This window comes from Xiphophorus couchianus, chromosome 11 (genome assembly GCF_001444195.1).
Source record: "Xiphophorus couchianus chromosome 11, X_couchianus-1.0, whole genome shotgun sequence".
In the NCBI taxonomy this organism is placed as follows: domain Eukaryota; kingdom Metazoa; phylum Chordata; class Actinopteri; order Cyprinodontiformes; family Poeciliidae; genus Xiphophorus; species Xiphophorus couchianus.
In genome coordinates this window covers 25113999-25134528 of record NC_040238.1, presented here as the reverse complement: position 1 = coordinate 25134528, position 20530 = coordinate 25113999, and the positions used below count along the sequence as shown (strand labels likewise).

Genomic DNA, 20530 nt, shown 5'->3' with positions numbered 1-20530 from the left:
CCCACCCCTGCTTTAGATCCATGTTTGACATCATTGTTATGCTAAAAAGCCAATACATTTTTAGCTGCCCAGCAAACGTTTGAAGATTTTGCATAGCTAATGGTTGGAATGATTCCTAGTTTACTTCCACCTTGACAAATAAAAGTAACCCCCTCAGCATATTGCTGCCACTACTATATGTCAGCTCTTTACATCTTGGTAGTCTTTTTGAAATTTACTCCATAATCTTTCATATTAGTTGGAACAGTACACAGTGTCTAATCTTTGGGGTTCCAGAGGAGGAAAATCCTAGGACTCTATACAGGTTAGATTCATTTTGTGTCTGAACACAATTAGATTGAGAATAAAATTAAATCTAATTGAGTTAGCTTGTACTCACTCAAAAAGGCAATGTTCCCAATTTGGGAATTGGGAACATTGAGCAATCACTTGTGTTCATGGATACTTTTTCACTTTGTCATTTTTGGAAAAAAACAAAACAAAAAAGTGGCAGAAAACCAGCTGAACGTTCTGTGTAAATCACCCTAGAAGAATTAATGTTGGAATTGTTTAAATCTTTTCAGATCAAGTAGTAGAACAAATCCTGGAGTCATGAAAGCCAGAAGATCACGGTTTCTACATCTTGCACCTTTTGCTAATGAAAACCATCATTGTGCATCAATAATTTCCCCAACCTCCCATATCAGTTAGTGACAGGAGTGTAGGGGTTTCAGAAACCTTCTTTTGAAAAAAACAACAAAAAAAACTTTGATGTGACTTGTTTAGCAGACAAATACCTTCATCATCATCATCATCAAACCTGCTTTGGCTGAATGGAATGAGGACAGTGGTTAAAATTTCAGTGTCCCGCTCTGTATTTCCTGTATGGGTTTGACACCTGTCCTTTATTTTACCTCTCATGCATCCCAATAAAATCACAGATGGTTTCAATGTGCCATCATTCCCAGACTGTCACCATGCAGTCTGGGAACATCCAGCATGATTTGCCTCACTCTCTAGTGAATAACCTTAAAGGATTTTAAAGTTTCCCATTATTTCAACCGACAGCTGTCCGACTGCCCTACAGCTGCATTTATCTGAAAAACATCTGGGACTTATTTTGATTTTTCTTAATCCACATATCCATATGTACAAAATTCACTGTATTTAGCAATGTTATTTTGTCTTTAAGACAGTACATTACTTCTGCCTTTAAATGTTTAGTTGAAACCACCATATCATAAGTAAACATTGTTTCTGTTTTACCGTTAGCAAGGCCTACGCCAACTAAGCCATGCTTATGAACCCAATTGTCTGTTTTATTTTTAAAGAATGTGAAATGATTTACATGTGTGATACATTCAATTCAAGTGACGGCTTGCTAGTACAGACCTGCCGATATTAAGTGCATCACAATCAAGCTTCTGCCATTTTAAAACTGTATTATTGGTGCTGCTGTAGGTGAGTGAGCCTCAAATCAAATTCTGCTTGTGGCCCGAGACAGTCTAGAGTTGGAAAAGTGATCTATTTTTTAAGCTATTTCACCATCTTGACCGACGCACATGTTCCTAAAAGTATCATGTGACCACCTTTCCATCTGCTAACGAGCTTTTGTGAAGCACTTAAACGCACCACCACCGCCCACTGTGAGCCGCTTCATCATATCGCGATAGACACCATCAGTCCGCGGAGCTAACGCAGAGCAACATGGCGGAAGGTGAGAGATTTCTTTTTTCTCTTAACTATTTTATACATGCCCTTTACTGTATTTTTCATTGACATACATTTCAAATAGTGTTACTCAACACCTTGACAGTTTAATAGGCCATGCATTGTCTGGGGTTGCTTTTCATGAAGTACCGCGATACTGTTCTTGTCACACTCATCACGCGAGGGGGCAAAATCTTGGCGTCGTTAGCGTCCGTTGGTGTTGCTGCTAGCCGAGTTTTTGTTATACGAGTTGGGTGAAGTGGGCAAAAATAAATTGCCCCTGCGGTAGACGCAGACGAGTAAGAAATGAATACCAATGCCAACAAGCTGGCCATTATAAAGCGACTGTTAATGCGTAAAATGAGCGTGTAATGTTGCTATTAACTGCTGATTAAATGCCAACGTCATGCTTCGCCGCAAACTGCCAGTCTAGTTTGATTTAGCAGCCTTTGCCGCTCCTCTAGCTGTCTGCCCTCAGCTTTTACAGATCGGTACGGGGCAAACAGGACTGTGAACCTGCCAGAACAGAAAGAGAGTCACACCTGATCAGCTCCCCCTGGGTACAGGTGAAAGGTCCGAGGGCACCTCCTATTTTAAGCCTAGAGTTCAAGGGAAATCTGCTTACAAACACACCAGCTTTACCAGTGCTGTTAAAGCTGCTCAGCTTTTTAAGGATTTCCTAGCGGTATCGCATTGACAAAGAACCACATCTCAGAATGGCAAACCCTTGATTTAGTTTATTAAATTTGTGTGCTTTTACTATTGTTATCATCTGTGTTATGTTTTCTGTGTGCTTTGCCATCGTCCACTGCCAGATGAGTCCAAACAATCAGGTGCTTTTTTTTTTTTTTCTTCCCCCATGACCAGTGGCTCTGCCAGTGACTGTTTACAATGGACTACACAGTAACCTGCTGCCTCAGCAGTCTTGCTTCACTAAAACTTTTACTGGCTTAAAGGAAGGAAATGGGCCTCAGAGGAACTCCGCAGACTCTTGGCTTTTGTAACATTCACTTGAGAGAGGAGGAAGGTGTGGCTGCGCTGATGGGAATTTGATTTGAAGACTTGGGGAGAAGTCTTTGGTCAGATCCCAGTTAAAAAGTTTTTTTCTTTTGCCATTCGGTTTAGTAGACCGGGAGAAATTGGTAAACAATTATTTAGATGAATAAATCCCAGGTGGTTTTCAAAGCTTTTTACTAATAAAAAAAAAAAAAGAAAGAGAAATCTTAAAAAGTGCGACGTGCCTCTGTTCTTTGACCCAATTATTCTGCTTCCTCGAATAATCGATTAAATCAGGTCCTAAAATAGTCGTTAGTTGCGGCCCTGGTTTTGATGTCCGCAGGTCTTCCTCTTTACTCTTAGGTTCCGGTTGCCTCACGCAGTCAACTTTAAACCCGTGTTTGCTGCAGACCTTTGTAAACCCTCCGTACTTGACACTGTGTATGGATTTGTTTCTGCCCACGCAGAGGAGGTGGGGAAGCTGCAGAAGCACCTGGCCTTGCTGAGGCAGGAGTACGTGAAGATGCAGCAGAAGCTGGCCGACACCGAGAGGCGCTGCGCCGTGCTCGCCGCGCAGACTTCCAGCCAGGCCTCTCCCAGCCAATCGGGTGCAGACACCTTCATCAGCCGCCTGCTGGAATTTGTGGCCAACCTCTACCAACAGGAACACTACAGGTGAGGATCGCACTCGGAACGGCCGGGATAAGTCTGGGTCAGCTTGATGAATATGCAGTTTTTTTGCAGTGATCTGAAAGTGAAAGTCGCGGGCGATCAATACTGTGCCCATAAGTTTGTGCTGGCCGCTCGCACCGATGTCTGGAGTCTGGCCAACCTGGCATCCACCGCTGAACTGGACCTTACTGGTGAGCAGCACTGGTTGTGTTGGTGGAGTAGAAGTCACGACCCTCTTATCAGATATGACCGTTTTTGTTTTGGGGCATTTTTTTTTTTTTTTTTTTAAGTTGTGAGCTATTAAATACTAAGGAGCTCTCTGTCAGTCAGAACACTTATTTGTTAATGAATAACAAAATATTTATTTGGGGGAAGTATTGTCAAAATCAACAACAGATTCAGATTTCCTCTATTTTAAATTTTTTTCCATACCTGTGAGTTAGGACTGGGTAATAAATCTTTTTTTTATCAATTAATCAAACTTTGAATTTTGAAGATGTAATTTTTGAGAAATCTGGATTGTTTTTTTCCACTAATGTGCTTCTTGGATTTCCATATTTTAGAGTGATGTCAGCACGTCCAGGACAGCCATGTTGTTTGACAAGTGTGTTTTACGTACAGCTTCTATTTATTTGTACTCTCAACTCTACGGCAGAACATTAGGGTCCAGGCTATCGTTGTTTAATTTTTTTAATCAAGAGAATAAAATCATATTGTCAAAATAATACAAGAATAAAGCGTCAGTATTACCAGAATAAAGTCGTAATTGTATGAGAAGTTTTGCACGAAAAACAACAAAAAATAAAATGAGGAATGTTGGTCATTTTGTGAAGTTATCCTTTGGTTTTGCAGATAAGGAAATGCTTCATCTTTTAACATATGAGCACCAAATTATTATCAACATCAGGACTTTGAAACGATCGTGGAAATGACTGAGTTTATTTCAAAGACAGAACCAGACGGACTGAGGTGGTCATGTCAAACCTCAATAACAAAAAGCTTTTTTTTTCTCTCTCATTAAAATTATGTTTCTTCTAACTTGAATATTTTGTTCAGATAAAATTGCATCTTTATTCTGCTCTTATTATGACTGTATTCTTGTAATTAAGCAAAAATTCTCGTAGCCTGGCCCTAACACGACTCGCAGGAGGGATTATTGAAATAAGTCAGTTTTTTTTCTCTCATTTATATTTTCGTCTTTAGAAAAGAAAGCGAAAAAGAATTTGATTAAAATCAGATTGATTTGAAAAAATCTCATGTTTTACGTTTAAGTCATAATCTCCCATTCCTACTGTGAATAGATAACTATGTAGGGCAACAGATGCATCCCAATTAAAGCCAGTATTTACTTTCTAACCAAAGGTTTCACCTCAGTCTGTTTGTCATTTAAATGCTTCTCAGACTGCAAAGCTGAGGTAGCCATGGCGATGCTGCGCTGGGTGTACACAGACGAGTTGGAGCTCAGTGAGGATGACGCTTTTCTGATTGACCTGATGAAGCTGGCCAACCGGTTCCAGCTTCACCTGCTCAGAGAGCGGTAGGAGCAACCTGTCATTCACAGGCGCATCTCAATTTAAAAAATAAAAAAAATCCCTACTCATTTCAGAAAGCAGAATTCATAGATTTAATACATTCATTACATATAGAGTGAAATATTTGAAGTATTTTCTTGTAATTTTGATGATTGTAGCTTTCCGCTAATGGAAACGTAAAATTAATAAAATCAATTTTAAAAAAAAAATCCAAATGTTATGTGATGTTGTTTTTATGGTTTACACAGTCGTAGAAAACTTTGGCCGTCTGTTGGAACAGGTGTGAAAAAGGTGTGATGTCATCTGTAAACGTGAGGAACTGCATTCGCTTCTACCAAACAGCTGAGGAGCTGAACGCCAGCACCCTGATGAACTACTGTGGCGAGATCATAGCCAGCCACTGGGTGAGTAGCTTCAAGTTTCTGTGGCTTTCCTTTGAGGAAATGCAACTGTCATTTGCAGCCTTTTGCTACATTTCCTCCTTTGAGTCTCCCACAAACCAAAAAAATAATAATAATTCTTAGGAAAGCAGCAAAGTACTGTAGTCTGTTTCAGGTCATATTTTAAACTCTTCAAACACACTTTGTTTCATTTTCTGTAGTTCAAAAGCATCTCTAAACGGATGGATTTTTTAAAATTCTTGGCTTAAATGAAGTCAGTGTTTCGACCGTTTTGCTGTTTTCTTCAAGTTTGTTCCAGATTTGTGCTGCATAGAAGCCGAAAGCTTTTGTTTGGTTCTGGGGATGCAGAGCAGAACCACAAGACCCGAGTGGTCTGGAAGGTCGATACGACAACAGCAGATCTTTAATGTATTTTAATTTGTGAACTAATGACGGTATTTTAAAGTCTATTCTCTGAGCTACAGGGAGCCATTGCAAGGACTTTATTGTTAGAGGTGCACCAATGAATCAGCTCAGATTTCTTTTGTTTTGTGCAATCAGTCTACTGATCACATCTACCTCCTCAAAGGTCTGATAATCAGCCGCTGCTACCTGTTCCTCTGCCATAAGAGAAGGCTGACTGACCCGCCCGCCAGATCACATCTGCACATGCCAACTTATTGACATGGTGGTTATAGTTAGTGACCTTTCTGACCAAAAACTTTGCTAAAACAAAATCTGCACTTCTTCTTCTAACGTCTTGACTTTGATGTTTCTCTATGGGGTTTTTATGTTTACCCCCCTGTGGAATAAATAAAAACTCCCCATTTAGCTCAGATTTGTTTTACTGTCCTCTATTTTTATGCTGCAGAGAATCTGACCGATCCAATCTAAGACAAGACATAAAAAAAGTCTATTCTGTGCAGAATAATCTCTTCTTTTTTTTTTTTTTCCTGTTCCCATCATTGTATTCATCGTCTATGTTGTGGCTGTTGCACGTCTGTTGCTTTATCATCAGGATGATCTGCGAAAAGAAGATTTCAGTACCATGAGTGCCCAACTTTTGTACAAGATGATCAAATCGAAAACGGAGTACCCTCTCCACAAAGCCATCAAAGTCGAGCGGGAAGATGTGGTGTTTCTATATCTTATAGAGATGGATTCGCAGGTTGGACTCCGTTCTCCCTACGTCTTTATCGATCGAGTACTGCAAAGTTGCAATAAAAAGTTTGTTCCACTGCAGAGAAGTTGATGAGTTTTCTACCTGCTTGCAGTTACCGGGGAAACTGAATGAACTGGACAACAACGGGGACCTCGCTCTGGACCTGGCGCTCTCCAGAAAACTGGAGGGGATCGCCACGACTCTGGTTAACAACAAAGCTGACGTGGACATGGTGGATCAGAGCGGCTGGAGCCTCCTTCATAAGGCCATCCAGAGAGGTTAGTCGGCCTCAACCGGTCTGCAACCTACCACCGGTGTACAACTAGACTTTAAAATAATTTCTGAGGAAAAAAAGAAACCTCATTTTCAATCAGGAATTTTCATTTCTCTTTTTTCCCCGACTAGGGGACGAATTTGCTTCCATCTTCCTGATCCGCCACGCGGCTCAGGTGAACGCAGCCACAGTGGGGGCAGTGGAAACCCCTCTCCATCTGGTCTGCTCCTTCAGCCCCAAGAAACACACGGCCGAGGTGATGAGCAGCATGGCCCGAATCGCAGAAGCTCTGCTCAAAGCCGGCGCTAACCCCAACATGCAGAACAGCAAAGGCAGGTGGGTCACATGACGCCGGCTCCGGGAGCTTTACTGCGTTGTAAACTTTTAACTGCAGTGCAAAGTGTGACGCCGCTTCTTTACCCGTGTTGCGTTTTAGAACTCCGCTGCATGAAGCCGTGGCGTCGGGGAACGAGGCCGTGTTCAATCAGCTGCTACAGTGCAAACAGTGAGTCCCACTCTGATCAGAAATCACAGCAGTGCTCATTATGATCATTTCACATGTCTCTGGTGTAATATAACTAGCTAATTCGAACCATCTCCTGCAAAAAGTGTTCATACTCTTTGAACTCATTCACATTTTGCAGGGGTGCATCTAGGATTATCATGGTAAAAGTATTTAATGCCCCTCACTTTTTAGATTTTAGTTCTTGTAGTATGTAGTTATTTAGTATAGTTTTTTGTGTTAGTCAAAGGCCCTTTAAAAGAGTCCATTGTTGTTGTTCTCCCAGTGGGGGAAGTAACAATGTTTGTCCCTCAGTTTTACAAAGAATCAACCCTTCCACTGAATTCTTTGGCTAAAAAAAAATATCTCAAGAATCAAAATGCAATTTGGGAATATTCTACATCCCATGCCTCTCTGAGTATTGTGTGGTAGATGTAGCAAAATTCACAAGATGAGCTCGGTAAATTTGAGAAAACATCTCTTTAGAATGCAGCACTTTCAGGCTGTCGGCATGGAGACGCATTGTTCTGTTAAGTAGCCCATATTCTGGTATCTGGTGGTCTTCCTGTTATTGTGGAAGCGCAGCGCATGCAACGGCCTGGAAACGTGTGTGGGGGTGCGCATGAGTGTATTGTACAAAAAAAGGGGGGGGAGGGGATCACTGCTTGGGCTGCCAATTAACATCTCTGTAAAGTATGTTAAGATTTGTGACAAGATGTGACAGACTTCAATTGGGCCGTGTGTAATTCTGGTTTAGACTCGACCTGGAGCTGAAGGACCATGAAGGCAGCACAGCTCTGTGGCTGGCTCTGCAGCACATCACCATGTCATCAGATCTCTCTGTGAACCCGTTCGAGGACGACGCCCCGGTCGTGAACGGGACGTCGTTCGACGAGAACGGCTTTGCCTCTCAGCTCATCAAGAGAGGAAGCAATCCCGACGCACCAGACGCCTCCACAGGTGCCGTTCGGGGCTTTTTGTTTGTTCGCCAATGTTGCCGACTGCTGCTTTTGTCACCGTGAAGGATAAAGCGATCTCCAAATGTATCTTATGTGTTGCCTTCCTTACAGGAAACTGCCTCTTGCAGAGAGCAGCTCGGGCAGGCAACGAAGCGGCGGCGCTTTTTCTGGCGACTCACGGGGCAAAAGTCAACCACGTGAATAAATGGGTACGCATTTTCTGGTGACGTCCAATGTGTGTTTTTTCCTTGTTCTTTTTCTAATGGATCATAACATGACGGCGAATATATGAATGCGTTCCCACCTACAGGGCGAGAGCCCGCTTCATACGGCGTGTCGCTGCGGCCTGGCCAGCCTGACCGCCGAACTGCTCCAGCAGGGCGCCAACCCCAACCTGCAGACCCAGAAGTCCCTGCCTGAGGAAACCAACGGCGTGGCTCTGCAGACGCCGCTCCACATGGCCATAGCTCACAACCACCCAGATGTCGTTTCTGTCATCTTGGAACAAAAAGGTAAGCAAAGCTTTCAAGACCGGCTTACAGTATGTCGCAGTTTTTTTTTCATAGTTTGGCTGGTGTGTTTTTTCCTCTTCATGACACATTTTTTAACTTGTGCAACTAATAATTCAGAAAATATATCATTTAGCTAAACCATGAGCTTTGGCAAATGTGAGAAATAATGTATAACTTTCTTGAATATTTATGGCCCTTCGAAGTTTTGAACGTCCTGATATTTGACCGCTTTTCTTCCCGTCTTGCCTCTCAGCCAACGCACTTCATGCCACCAACAACTTGCAGATCATTCCAGACTTCAGTCTCAAAGACTCCATGGACCAGACAGTCCTGGGTTTAGCCCTCTGGACAGGTACACTTCACTAAATGGATGCATTTATCTGCAATATCTAAACCTTTCTTGTTTTTTTTACTTTTATTTACGGAGTTCAATCACTTCCTGCCAGGTATGCACACTATTGCGGCCCAGCTGCTGGGCTCCGGGGCTTCTATCAATGACACTATGTCCAACGGACAAACCCTGCTTCACATGGCTATCCAAAGACAGGACAGCAAGAGCGCCCTCTTTCTTCTGGAACATCAGGCTGACATCAACGTTAGGTAGCAATAAATCTTACAAGTATTCCAGCAGTTATTTTTCTTCATCGACTCGGATTAAAACCGATGGTGATTTTGATAGTAAATACGACGAAGGGCAATTTAGCTCCAGGTAGTCATTGTGCTTGTGTTCATGCGATTCATGCTGCGTCGCCTCTACTTCCAGGACACAGGAGGGACAAACGGCGCTACAGCTGGCCATCGGTAACCAGCTGCCACTAGTGGTGGATGCCATTTGCACAAGAGGAGCTGATATGTCTGTTACAAATGAAAAGGGGGATCCTCCGTTATGGCTGGCCCTCGAGAATGGCCTGGAAGATATCGCATCCACGCTGGTAAGAGGGGAGGGAAAAAAAGAAATTGTGTATGTTGACAGTAGGTTCAGTTGAACAACCAAGGAGTTGTGCTAAAGAGAATGTACAACAATTTGCAGGTTATTGCTAAATTACATGTTTTGTTAAGATGTTAGAGTTTTTGTAATTTTGCTTTGATGCATTTTTGGCTGATTCTGATTTCGCTTTTTTGTGGCATAAGAAATGCAAAAAGTGTTTATTCAAGCCTTACTACAGTGAGCTTTTATTTACATTTTAAGATGAAAAAAGTGAATTCTTAAAGATAACTACTTGTTTGGACATGGTTTAGATTCACTGCTACTGGAAGTTTAAAACGATATTCAATGGCAAATACTTTTGGAGGAGAATCTATTTGACTCTCTTTAGTTAAAACGACATAAGTTTTTTTTTTAAAAATGTTTTGTTGGCTCTCGTGGCCTTTATTTGAAAGTAGTTAGACAGAAAAGAGGGTAATGGGAGAGGGAAAAGACATGTGGCAAATGTCGCCTGGCCGGGAATCGAACCTGCGACCACCACCACGAGGATTATGGCCTCAGTAGTCATGCTTTGCCCCTGCGCCACCATAGCACCCCAAAAGACAGATGTTTTAAGATATTTTTCTCTAGAGGCAGACTGTTAGAAGAGACTGATATGCTATGACACATTTTACAAAACAATATTCAACACAGATCTGTAAGAAGAAAAAGCAAAAAACTTTGAAGAAATTGAGATTTAAAAAAATAAATCTAGAATCTAAAAATCTAGATTCAGAATGGCGATGATGGAAAGATGCGTTTCAGCCAAAGTGTCAATTTTGACAGTGAGATAAAACAATCAAAATCTTTCTGCATTTCAAAGAAATTTGAAACTCAAAATGATTAAGCAATTTGCACGTTTACTTTTTTCTGGTCCTTTCATTCATGAGTTCTTTTAGTTGTTACATTAATTATTCATATTTATTGAGTGAATGGGGGGAAAAAAGTACAATGAAAGCCCAGATGCTGGTTGTGCTTCAGCAACCATATTGACATATCGTAAAAAGTAAAGCTCTGCTGCTTAAAGGGAATTTATAAAGATCAATGGCATGAGCTATCGCTAGCTGTTTTCTTTGTAAGCAACTCATGGAAGGTTATAAAACTGCTAATGGTTGGTATGAAGTCATAGAATGACAAACTGGACAGTGCATCTTGTTCTACTGCTCCACCATGCTACGTAGCAAAGGAATTAACAGCCAAAGTGGCAAGTAAATATTAACAGAGGCCCCAGACTGAAGCAGAAAATTAGAACAGAAACCAATTGCAATCTGATTCTAGTTAATCACTAATAATTTATATTTTGTTGTAAAATTACTAAACGTGGAAACTATTTATGGTTAATGCTAATAAATGTGCCAAGTACATATCTTTTCTTTTCTTTTTATTTAACACTGTAAATAAGTAAACTAAACATGGACATATCCCATATCATTTCCATTATTTCACTCTAAAGGAATAAAAACAACCTCTAAATAAATTGATATATTTTTCTGATACTTTTTAGAAAGAACACTGAGCTTTCAAAAAAAGGGTTGGAGAGTAAGCCAACAGTCTCAACTGTTTTTTGCATTGATTTGAAATTTTAGTCTCATGGCAAGTTTCTTATAAATAAGGAGCCGAAGCAACGTCACACTGAGTGAAAATATACTATTTAAAAAATGACTGAATGTTTAGAGTTCACATCTTCAGCAGATCATTTCAACAGTCTGTATCAAACGTTGGTTGCTAACAGAGGCACAGGTGGTAAACAGCAGTCTCCCTGGGGATCCCATAAAGAATGTATTAAATGGGAGCCTGAATGAATGGTCAACATGCAACCATAAACAACTTTTCCTTTTAAATCCCCTGTCTACATCTTAGTGCTTCGTCTGACTTAACTTTTGAGTATTTTTGGGAAGAAATAACAGAAGAAAAGAAAAATCCAAGGAATGCATTTTTGCACTATTTTCTTTTTCTGACATAACTCCCTTTTTGCCCACTAGGTGCGTCATGGGTGCGATGCCACATGTTGGAGCCCGGGCCCCTCTGGCTGCCTGCAAACCCTCCTGCACAGAGCTGTGGATGAGAACAATGAGGTCTCCGCCTGCTTTCTCATCCGCAGGTTTGCTACTTTTTCTGTGTGCAGACGAAACCTACTGCTGTTTTTCTTTTATCTAGATTTTATTAAAAAAACAATCCCAAAAATAAACTGTGAAGTATCAAAAGTATGTTGACATTTTAGGTCTGCGGCCAGGAGACGTATTGTAAACTCAGTTGGAGTTTAGTACATCTTCGGTGTGTGTGTGTGTGTCTCTAGCGGCTGTGACGTGAACAGCCCGAGGCGGCCTGGACCTAATGGGGAAGGAGATGAAGAAGCCCGAGACGGACAATCACCCCTCCACCTGGCGAGCAGCTGGGGTCTGGAGGATGTGGTGCAGTGCCTTTTAGAGTTTGGAGCTAATGTCAATGCACAAGTGAGTTCATTCTGTCAGTTTGTCTTTTTTTCCTGATGCATTTTTTATTTTTATTTTTATTTTTTTGTGTGTGTGTGTGGAAGCAAATCAAAGTTGTGAATGTGTGGCATTTGTGTGTTTTCAGGATTCAGAGGGCAGAGCTCCCATCCACGCTGCTATCAGCAACCAGCACAACGTCATTATCCAGCTGCTTATTTCCCATCCGGAGATCCGGCTCAACCTCCGGGATCGCCAAGGAATGACGCCGTTCGCCTGCGCCATGACGCACAAGAACAACAAGGCAGCGGAGGCTATCCTAAAGAGGGAGTCCGGTGCTGCGGAACAGGTAGCGGGGGTGGGGAGGAAAGATGCGCGAGAACGGCATGGAAAAGCACACCGCTTGAACGTTTTTGTGTATTAAAATGTTCGCTTCTGTCCAGGTGGACAACAAAGGAAGGAATTTCCTCCATTTGGCTGTTCAAAACTCGGACATCGAAAGCGTCCTGTTCCTCATCAGCGTTCAGGCTAACGTAAACTCCCGAATTCAGGATGCTGCCAAACTCACCCCTCTCCACCTGGCTGTGCAGGCCGGTTCTGAGATCATTGTCCGCAACCTGGTACAAAACTCCTTTCTTTTTTTTTCTTCCCAGTCTGATTCCTAACGTTGTAGTGAAATGAATAACATTTGGTTGTGTATTTGTGTCCAGCTGCTTGCCGGAGCCAAAGTAAACGAGCTGACCAAACACAGGCAGACGGCGCTACATCTGGCTGCCCAGCAAGACCAGGCCACTATTTGTTCTGTGTTGTTGGAGAACGGCATTGATTTTGCTGCTGAGGATGAAAATGGCAACAATGGTAATTGTTTATTTTTTTTAGTAGTAATTTTCTAATCAAAGATGATGGCTCTCTTTCTTCACTCAAATCTAAACATTTTTCATTTGGATACACTTGGTCCTAAACCTGTTGCAAACAGTTAAGTACGATGAATTAAAATTAGCTTGATAATTTCCATTCTGAAAATTTTTGCGGGGCAACTTCAATAATTTGAATTTGCACGATGAAACAAAATTCTTATGAGGAATTTTTTGTGATTTATGATAGATTTACTTGTCTAACTAGAACTGCTGCTGTAAAAGCCTGACAAGATCATTGCTGATGCTTTGCTCATAATTTGCATGGAAACAGAGTTGTTTATTATTTACACATCATTTCACAAACATTTCACATTTTTCTGAATCTTGACCTTTTTGTGCCTGCTTGTGGTCTTGAACTTGCCTTTTTACAGTGACCCGATTTTAGGTCTTTTTGCTAGAACCAAGCAAATTGTAAATGAGGGACGGGGAGGAATGAATGTAGGACTTATTTTATACCATGAAACTGATACGTTGCAGGAACTAGTAAACATTCATGATCTTTCACCGACAAACCAATAGGTTTCTTTAAAAGTAGTAACACGTTAGTAGCTGTTGTTGAGCCATAAGAGAGGGAAATGAAAGGAGCAGCTGCACCCAGAGGAGAGGAGTTTAGGTTGGGCCCGGCTCATTTGCATTCCCAAGTATCCTTGCATGGCAAATGTTTTGAGCTGGTTCCAACCCTGAAGCCGTTCTGAAAAGCATTCGTAGTGAGTGCCATCCTATGTAGGACTGCAACTTATTATTTCGGTGATTAATTATTCTGATGACTAACCGGAATAATAATGGCAATAATTTAAGTTTCTAAATTTAACATTTTAATGAAAGGTTTATTTCTGGATCATAAATTAAACCTTGCATTAGTAAATTAGATTACTTTACTAAACCTGAACTGCATATTTACAGACAAAGACATTTTTTTTAAATCTTAAATGGAAAATGCATATATTTTTGTACAGTTTTGGCTGAATTATTACTCCGAATATGTTGTTTTTCAGTAAATGGCCTTTTTTGAGTCTGAATACTTCAGTTAACAGTCAATTACTAAATTAGTTGACAATTATTTCAATAATCAATTAAGTCGATTAATGGTTTACGACCTAATCGTACGCTGTCTCATAGCCACTGTATGTAACTTTTATGAAACATGTTTTTTTTTACATATTTTGTTAAATTTATGATGCTGCGACAGCATAGTGTCAGACAATCTGTGAAAAAAGAGCGCCTCTGCCTTCTCCCACTAACTCTTGATTGTTTGTTTATAACCGGGAGTGGTTCATTTCTTCAGACCGCAGTAGTAAATCGATCGATTCACAGATTATCCGTCGCATATTGTACTGTCACAACGTGGAGACAGTTTTAACAAATATGGAAAAGTTACATACTGCAGCTTTAAGGTTTATTCATTTCATTTCATTTTCAAATCATGATTCTAATAAACATTTCTTTCCTCTGCTGCTGTTTTTCCAGCTCTGCATCTGGCTGTGATGCAGGGCCGCCTTAACAACGTCAGAACCCTTCTGACGGAGTCCAACATCGATGCTGAGGCCTTCAATCTCAGGTACTTTTAGTTCCTTTTAGTCTCATGTTTCACTGGGAGCCCATGTGTAGCAAAATGTTGGCGATGAAGCAAAAATGCATTTTTTTATTATTATTTTTTTGTCTATTTAGGGGTCAGTCGCCAATGCACGTACTAGGGCATTACGGTAAAGAGAACGCGGCAGCCATCTTTGAGTTATTCCTGGAGTGTATGCCAGAATACCCTCTAGACAAGCCAGACGGCGAAGGGAACACTGGTACTGTGGTGATGTTTATCATGCAAGTTAAAATAAGAGCTCCACTGTAATAACGCATTGACTGTGGAGGTGTTTGCTTCATTGCAGTTCTGCTTCTGGCCTACATGAAAGGGAACGCCAACCTGTGCCGAGCCATCGTGAGGGCTGGGGCTCGACTGGGCGTCACAAATAATCAGGGCACGAATATTTTCAACTACCAAGTTGCAACCAAACAGCTGCTCTTCCGCCTTTTAGGTGGGTTTTTCTGCTTTTTATTCAAAACGAGAGCTGCTCTTATACTCCAATATGTTTGTAAGCAAGCCACATTGTTGCTTTTGTAGATATGCTGTCCAAAGAGCCCCCTTGGTGTGATGGGTCCAACTGCTATGAATGTACTGCGAAGTTTGGTGTAACGACACGGAAACATCACTGGTTAGTTGGCAGCCATTTTCATCTACACCTTACGGTCATTCATGGTCAGCAGTTTGGAGAATAACAGAGTTTTGCACAAAATCTACTGTTTCTGTGTTTTCAAGTGTGTTTGTTGGACGTTTATGTGCTACATTGAAGTTCAGTATGAACTTATAACATAACTTCATATGTTATAAAGGCCTTTTATAGAAAAATGCATGAGATTTATAAAACCTGTGTGAATGTTTTGATCCCTTGTGACACCATTTTATCAGGTTGAAAAAAAAAAACCTTGTTCGTTACCAATTGCTCCTACATTCTTAGTATGGAGGGAACAAAGGGACAAAATGAATAAATCCGTCACTCATTAAGTGTACCATCAAATAAATTAATATTTAAATTAATGTTTAATCTAGTTAAGACAACTAATTACACTATAGCATAATTCCACTTTTTTTCTTTTTTTTTTTTAATGTTGGCAATCTGCCTCTGTGCTCTTACAATGCTCACATGGCAGAATCACAGAATTAGGCTAAACTAGTGGAGTTGAACAAAACAGTGTAAGCCCTGCCCCTCATTAACCAGGAAGCAAATGCATAATTAATTAATTGCCTTCTTTGGTTATTATAAGTTTGCATCTTAATGATTTGACATATTTTATGGCACATTTAATAATTTATTTATTAATTGTGCCCCTCCTTTCTTGGCTCGTGTTGCTAAGTGATAATGACAGCACATGGAGATAAACCCGATAGGCAACACAAGGGTTTCCAGCAGTGCTCCCTTTTAAAGCAACTCTTAATGCTTTTCTAATTCAATCAAAATGAGTGATATCAGCCTCACTCAGTGAACCAGAAGATGCTAGCTGATGCTAGCTTGCCATTGTGGGGGTGGGGAGCTGAGCTAATGCACAGAGCAAAACAGCTTCTCTCCATCTGAAACATTTTCCTACCAATCTATACTCCATCCTAATTACCGCCTTCAAAAACCAAAGCAGTAAAATTTGTCAAAACTAAAATTCTGGCTACGACTGTACAACAAATGAGCTTCCAGAAATTGTTCTTGCTCTAACACGTCACTGTCCAGCTCCTTAACCACGCTCTTGTTCCCTCTTTGACTCCAGCCGCCATTGTGGGCGCCTGCTGTGCCACAAGTGCTCTATAAAGGAGATACCAATCATCAAGTTCGACTTGAACAAGCCGGTGAGAGTGTGCGACATCTGCTTTGACGTACTGACCCTGGGTGGGGTATCGTAATGCCGCAACTCGCCGCCGCTATTCAGGAACGCCACGAGGAAGGGCCGCAACGAGCAGCGGATACCGAGGACCATCGTCTTTATACTACTCCAGTCTATAGAAAACTATTAATCTTCTAGAGAGACATCTCAAATAGAAACATCGTCTTTTTGTTGGTTTGAATCAAAAGTGTCTGAACACAGCTCGGCGACAGCTTGGACGGAGTTTTCTTTCTTCCTCGATGGGGGAGGTTTGTGGCGATTGGCTCCTACAGTCGAGGCCGTTGTGGTGATACTTCAATCCGGTGATAACATTTGTAGAAGGGTTTACCTTTCCTCTGTTGGGTTGTTTTACCATCCACGGGATTCAAACGGACTCTCCCGAAGCAGAAAAATGCAGTGCGACAAACTGATTCATTTATAACAGTTTTGATTATTCATGTTTGTAATCTGCTATCATTCACCCTCAGTTGATTTTTCTTGTGAGGCAACTGATTCGAATGAGTAAAACTAATCATGTTGAGATGACTACAACAAATCCTGTCAAGTCGGCAGATGAAATGGCACAACTTGAATCTTTTTTTCTTTTTCTCCAGTGTAAATGAAAATTGAGTGTAACATACGACAGAGCATTAGGGGACACTAAAGAAAAAATAAAATTACAAGAATAAAGTCGTATAACCAGAATAAAGTTGGACTAGTCACAATAGAATAGTTGTAAAGTCATAGTGGTAATGCAAGAATAAAGTTGTAAGATTACTAGGATATGGTCATAGTAGACGCATCAGATTATTGGGACACAGCCTGCTACTGATGCTAATCTGATGTTGATGTGTTAATAAATGAAGTATTTCCTTATTTGTAAAACCAATGCCAAAGTATAACTTCACAAGATGCTCAACATTCCTCATCTGCAGCTGCAAGGCTGCCTTTTTTGTGTGTCTAAGTTCTCATATCACAACTTTATTCTTGCGATATTGTGACTTTATTCTCGTTTTTTTCTTCTTCTTTTTCCTAGCCTTGCCCTAAAACTCAGTCGTAATAAAGATCAAGAATCTGAGAGCCGAATTCATCAAATGAACTCGCAGCATTCTGTTGACAGTCATCTTCAGTTACGCATCCTTCTCATGTCGCCTACGCTTCTCGTTTCATTTGTAGCCTTTGTACACCAGTTATATCATGAATCATGTTCTGAAATGGATCACCAAATAACATTCCTTCTTCTGAATTGTTTTGTCCTGCCATCACTGGTATCTTTTTGATGTTTAACGCTCTTAATTTTCTCAGCCTAACAGGTGCACTTTATCAGAAACACGAGACATTTCAGATCATCGGGGAGAATGTGGACTAAGTAGAGGGTCGGCCAAGTGGAGCGGCCTCTTTAAGTATTGTTAAATTGTACAGATAAATGTCTGATATTTTTTGACCACTACAACTGTTTTGTACTTTAAAATGCAGTTTGTGCTTGTCATTGTGACAAACCCTAAAAAAGAAAAAAATCTTGCCTCTGTTAATCTTTTATGCACATTGTTTAATCTTTTATGCACATTGTATTGTATCTGTATGCTCAGATATCTAGCCCGTCTCTTCCTGGTGTATTCTTATAGAGAAAGGGAGGACAACTTTACATAAAGGTCATTGACAAACCGTGCAGTAAAATCTCTTTATTCTGCTTGATATACACATATATATATAAAAAAAGGTTCGTTGTAATTGTGAATGAATTGGGCTCATTTTTCTTAGTCGTCTCCCACCATGCACGACTCGGAATCTGAAGGGCAGCCATCATATTTCTGCATGCTGGGATGATCTGCTGCTGCAGATGGATCTTTGATACAGATGCACCGTGTATGACCGGAACCTGGGGAGAAGAACTTTCGCGGTACGCCAGTCCAGTCTCTTTTTACTCCACCGCTGCATTGGAGTGTGAAGGGGGGGAACATTACATTTTTCAAATTTCATAATGATGCTTATGTGACAATGGGTCTGAAGTGTTTCCTTACCTTTTAGTAGAGCACCAGACTCTTTTGCCCCGACTAGAGCTCCACTCGGAGTTGCAAGGAGGAAAGCGAATCTTCTCGGCTTCTGATTGGGCCTTCAGTTTCTGGCCCTCTGCTAGTGATGCTTCAACCTCCAGCAGGGCCTCTGTGGGCTGTCCAGTCTCATCGTAGAACTGTCCCACTACCAACCCTGAAATTCAGCGCAATGTACAGAAATGATTTCCTTGGTCAGATCTGTTCAAGTCAAGCAGTGTACACTATACAGGCTGGTGGGGATATGGACTTAAAAGTTTTATCACAATTTTTTGTGGTATTGTGATAAGAGCTATTAATTACTACTTTTGAAGGTAATGGTATGGCTGTGACTGGATGATACAGCAATCGGAGCCCTCAAACACTAATACCGCTCCTGGAAAACGTTTCCATTTGTTTCGTTTTTGTTTTTTTGTATTACCCTAATTGGACAAATCTGATCTTTGAGTGTCATTTTATGGGAGAAGGGTGAAACTAAATAATTTCTTTTTTTATAGCAATTAGTAAACCATAATATCCCTAAAGTCTAAATATGATAAAACAAAGTCCCATTTCCCTTGACCTCTCTTCAAAGTGGGAAAAACAAGAAAATGTGCAATTCAAAGAAGGCAGTTGAACTTTGTAAATCAGAAAATATCAACTAGCTTTGTCCTAGGGATGCAAAAAAAGGATGGATTATTACAAATAAGTAAAAAAGTGTACTGAAGAATAAAAAGGGACGAAAGGTGCTGGATCCATGCATCTGAAACACATTCTGGCTGATTTGTCTCTAAGGGTGACCGTTGAGATCAAAACGTGTTAAGCTGAATAAACCACAGTTTTCCATTGAAGTAGGACAATGATTCCCAACATATAACCGTTTTTTGTAAGAAGCAATGAAGGTCTTCAAAAAGCCTTAACTTCTACCCTTTTGAGAATTTACCCAGTATGCTTAAAAACCCCATTTCACGGCAGGAAAATGTTAGAAAATCCACAATAACAAATCAGTGTTGTGTTTAGTGGATCTTCAGTTGAATCCCATCGCAATGGTTGGTCATGGGGGGGGGGGGGGGGACATTTTATTACTCTAAAAACACCTGAAGAGGAGGAATATGTTGAGGAATGTATACAAAGAAAATGAGAGGCTTAAATTATAAAGATCCTTACCAACATGCTGGTATTCTTTGTGATAAAAATCCAGCCAGTCATAAAGGGCCACCACCTCCAGTGGAGACAAACTGGAGACATCATCCGTCAGGCCACTTTCTGTGAAGTCTCCTGTGATGAAAGCCAAGGAGGAATCTTTCCCTGAAAATACAGAGGCTTTCAATATTGTGACACAGCATACAACGTAATATCGTACTACTTAATAATAAAGTGGTTCTAGCTTAATAATACTGTGGACTCAGTTTGAAGAGTCGCATCACCTGCCATAAAGTGATAACCACCCCCGGGTCCATAATGCTTGTGTCCTTTGGATACGTCAAAAACCTGGCCCAGAATGGCCAAGTAAAGGCCCCTGCTGCCCTTTTCTCCGTCGTATAGAGACAGGGCACTCCTGCTCAGGAGCCGCGCCGGGGCCACCTTCTGTGATTCCCCTCCCCAACCAACGGACCAGTCAGGAGGAAAAAACAGCACTGCCACTAAAACAGACAAACACGCGCCCAGCGCGTATCTCAGCATGTTTATTTGGAGCCTGCTGGGTTATCCAAATACTTACATCACTTCATGCCTTTTAGAATGGACAGTGACGGAGCAGGTGTTTCCGTAATAACAGACAGCAAAGCGCATGCGCAGCCGAGAAACTCAAAAGGTTTCCAACCGTTTATGTAAAATGGCGCATGCGCAACAAACTGCCCAAGTTATCCTCCAGTTTACGAATACGAAGAGCATAAAAACAATAAATTTTAGTATAAGTTATGTTAAATGTTGTGTTTGTGGAAGAGGCCTGGATTATGTGTCAAGGTTACGTCTAGGTTAGGCGCCTGGGGCAGAGAGAAAAGAGTTTATGAACCGGAAGAGGACTGAGAATGGTGGGACCTGATGGTGGTGCTCTCGGCACAGCGCCTGCGCAGCCGAGTTACGCAGAGGACGTCTTTTTTCAGCCAAGTTG

At 41.1% G+C, this 20530-nt stretch overlaps 2 protein-coding genes across 3 annotated transcripts; one reads left to right on the top strand and one right to left on the bottom strand.

The window, feature by feature from the left end:
• Positions 1-1593: 1593 nt before the first annotated feature.
• Positions 1594-18052, top strand: ankfy1 (ankyrin repeat and FYVE domain containing 1). 2 transcript variants are annotated; one of them, XM_028032259.1, is made up of 25 exons: positions 1594-1696; positions 3153-3360; positions 3430-3548; positions 4759-4894; positions 5170-5293; positions 6288-6437; positions 6544-6709; positions 6837-7041; positions 7142-7210; positions 7965-8167; positions 8278-8375; positions 8477-8678; positions 8932-9030; positions 9125-9278; positions 9442-9610; positions 11625-11743; positions 11939-12095; positions 12220-12420; positions 12515-12691; positions 12782-12929; positions 14456-14546; positions 14657-14781; positions 14869-15015; positions 15102-15192; positions 16295-18052. In XM_028032259.1, the coding sequence occupies exons 1-25, from the start codon at positions 1687-1689 to the stop codon at positions 16425-16427; spliced, it is 3501 nt and encodes a 1166-aa protein (XP_027888060.1). In that variant the 5' UTR covers positions 1594-1686; the 3' UTR covers positions 16428-18052. The 2 variants fall into 2 exon arrangements, with proteins under 2 accessions (XP_027888060.1, XP_027888061.1); XM_028032260.1 differs by lacking the exon at positions 1594-1696 and adding an exon at positions 2136-2262.
• cyb5d2 (cytochrome b5 domain containing 2) lies at positions 16989-20438 on the bottom strand. The gene is made up of 4 exons (XM_028032261.1): positions 19845-20438; positions 19585-19725; positions 18409-18595; positions 16989-18319 (listed from the first exon to the last, which is right to left on the bottom strand). The coding sequence occupies exons 1-4, from the start codon at positions 20098-20100 to the stop codon at positions 18145-18147; spliced, it is 759 nt and encodes a 252-aa protein (XP_027888062.1). The 5' UTR covers positions 20101-20438; the 3' UTR covers positions 16989-18144.
• Positions 20439-20530: the final 92 nt, after the last annotated feature.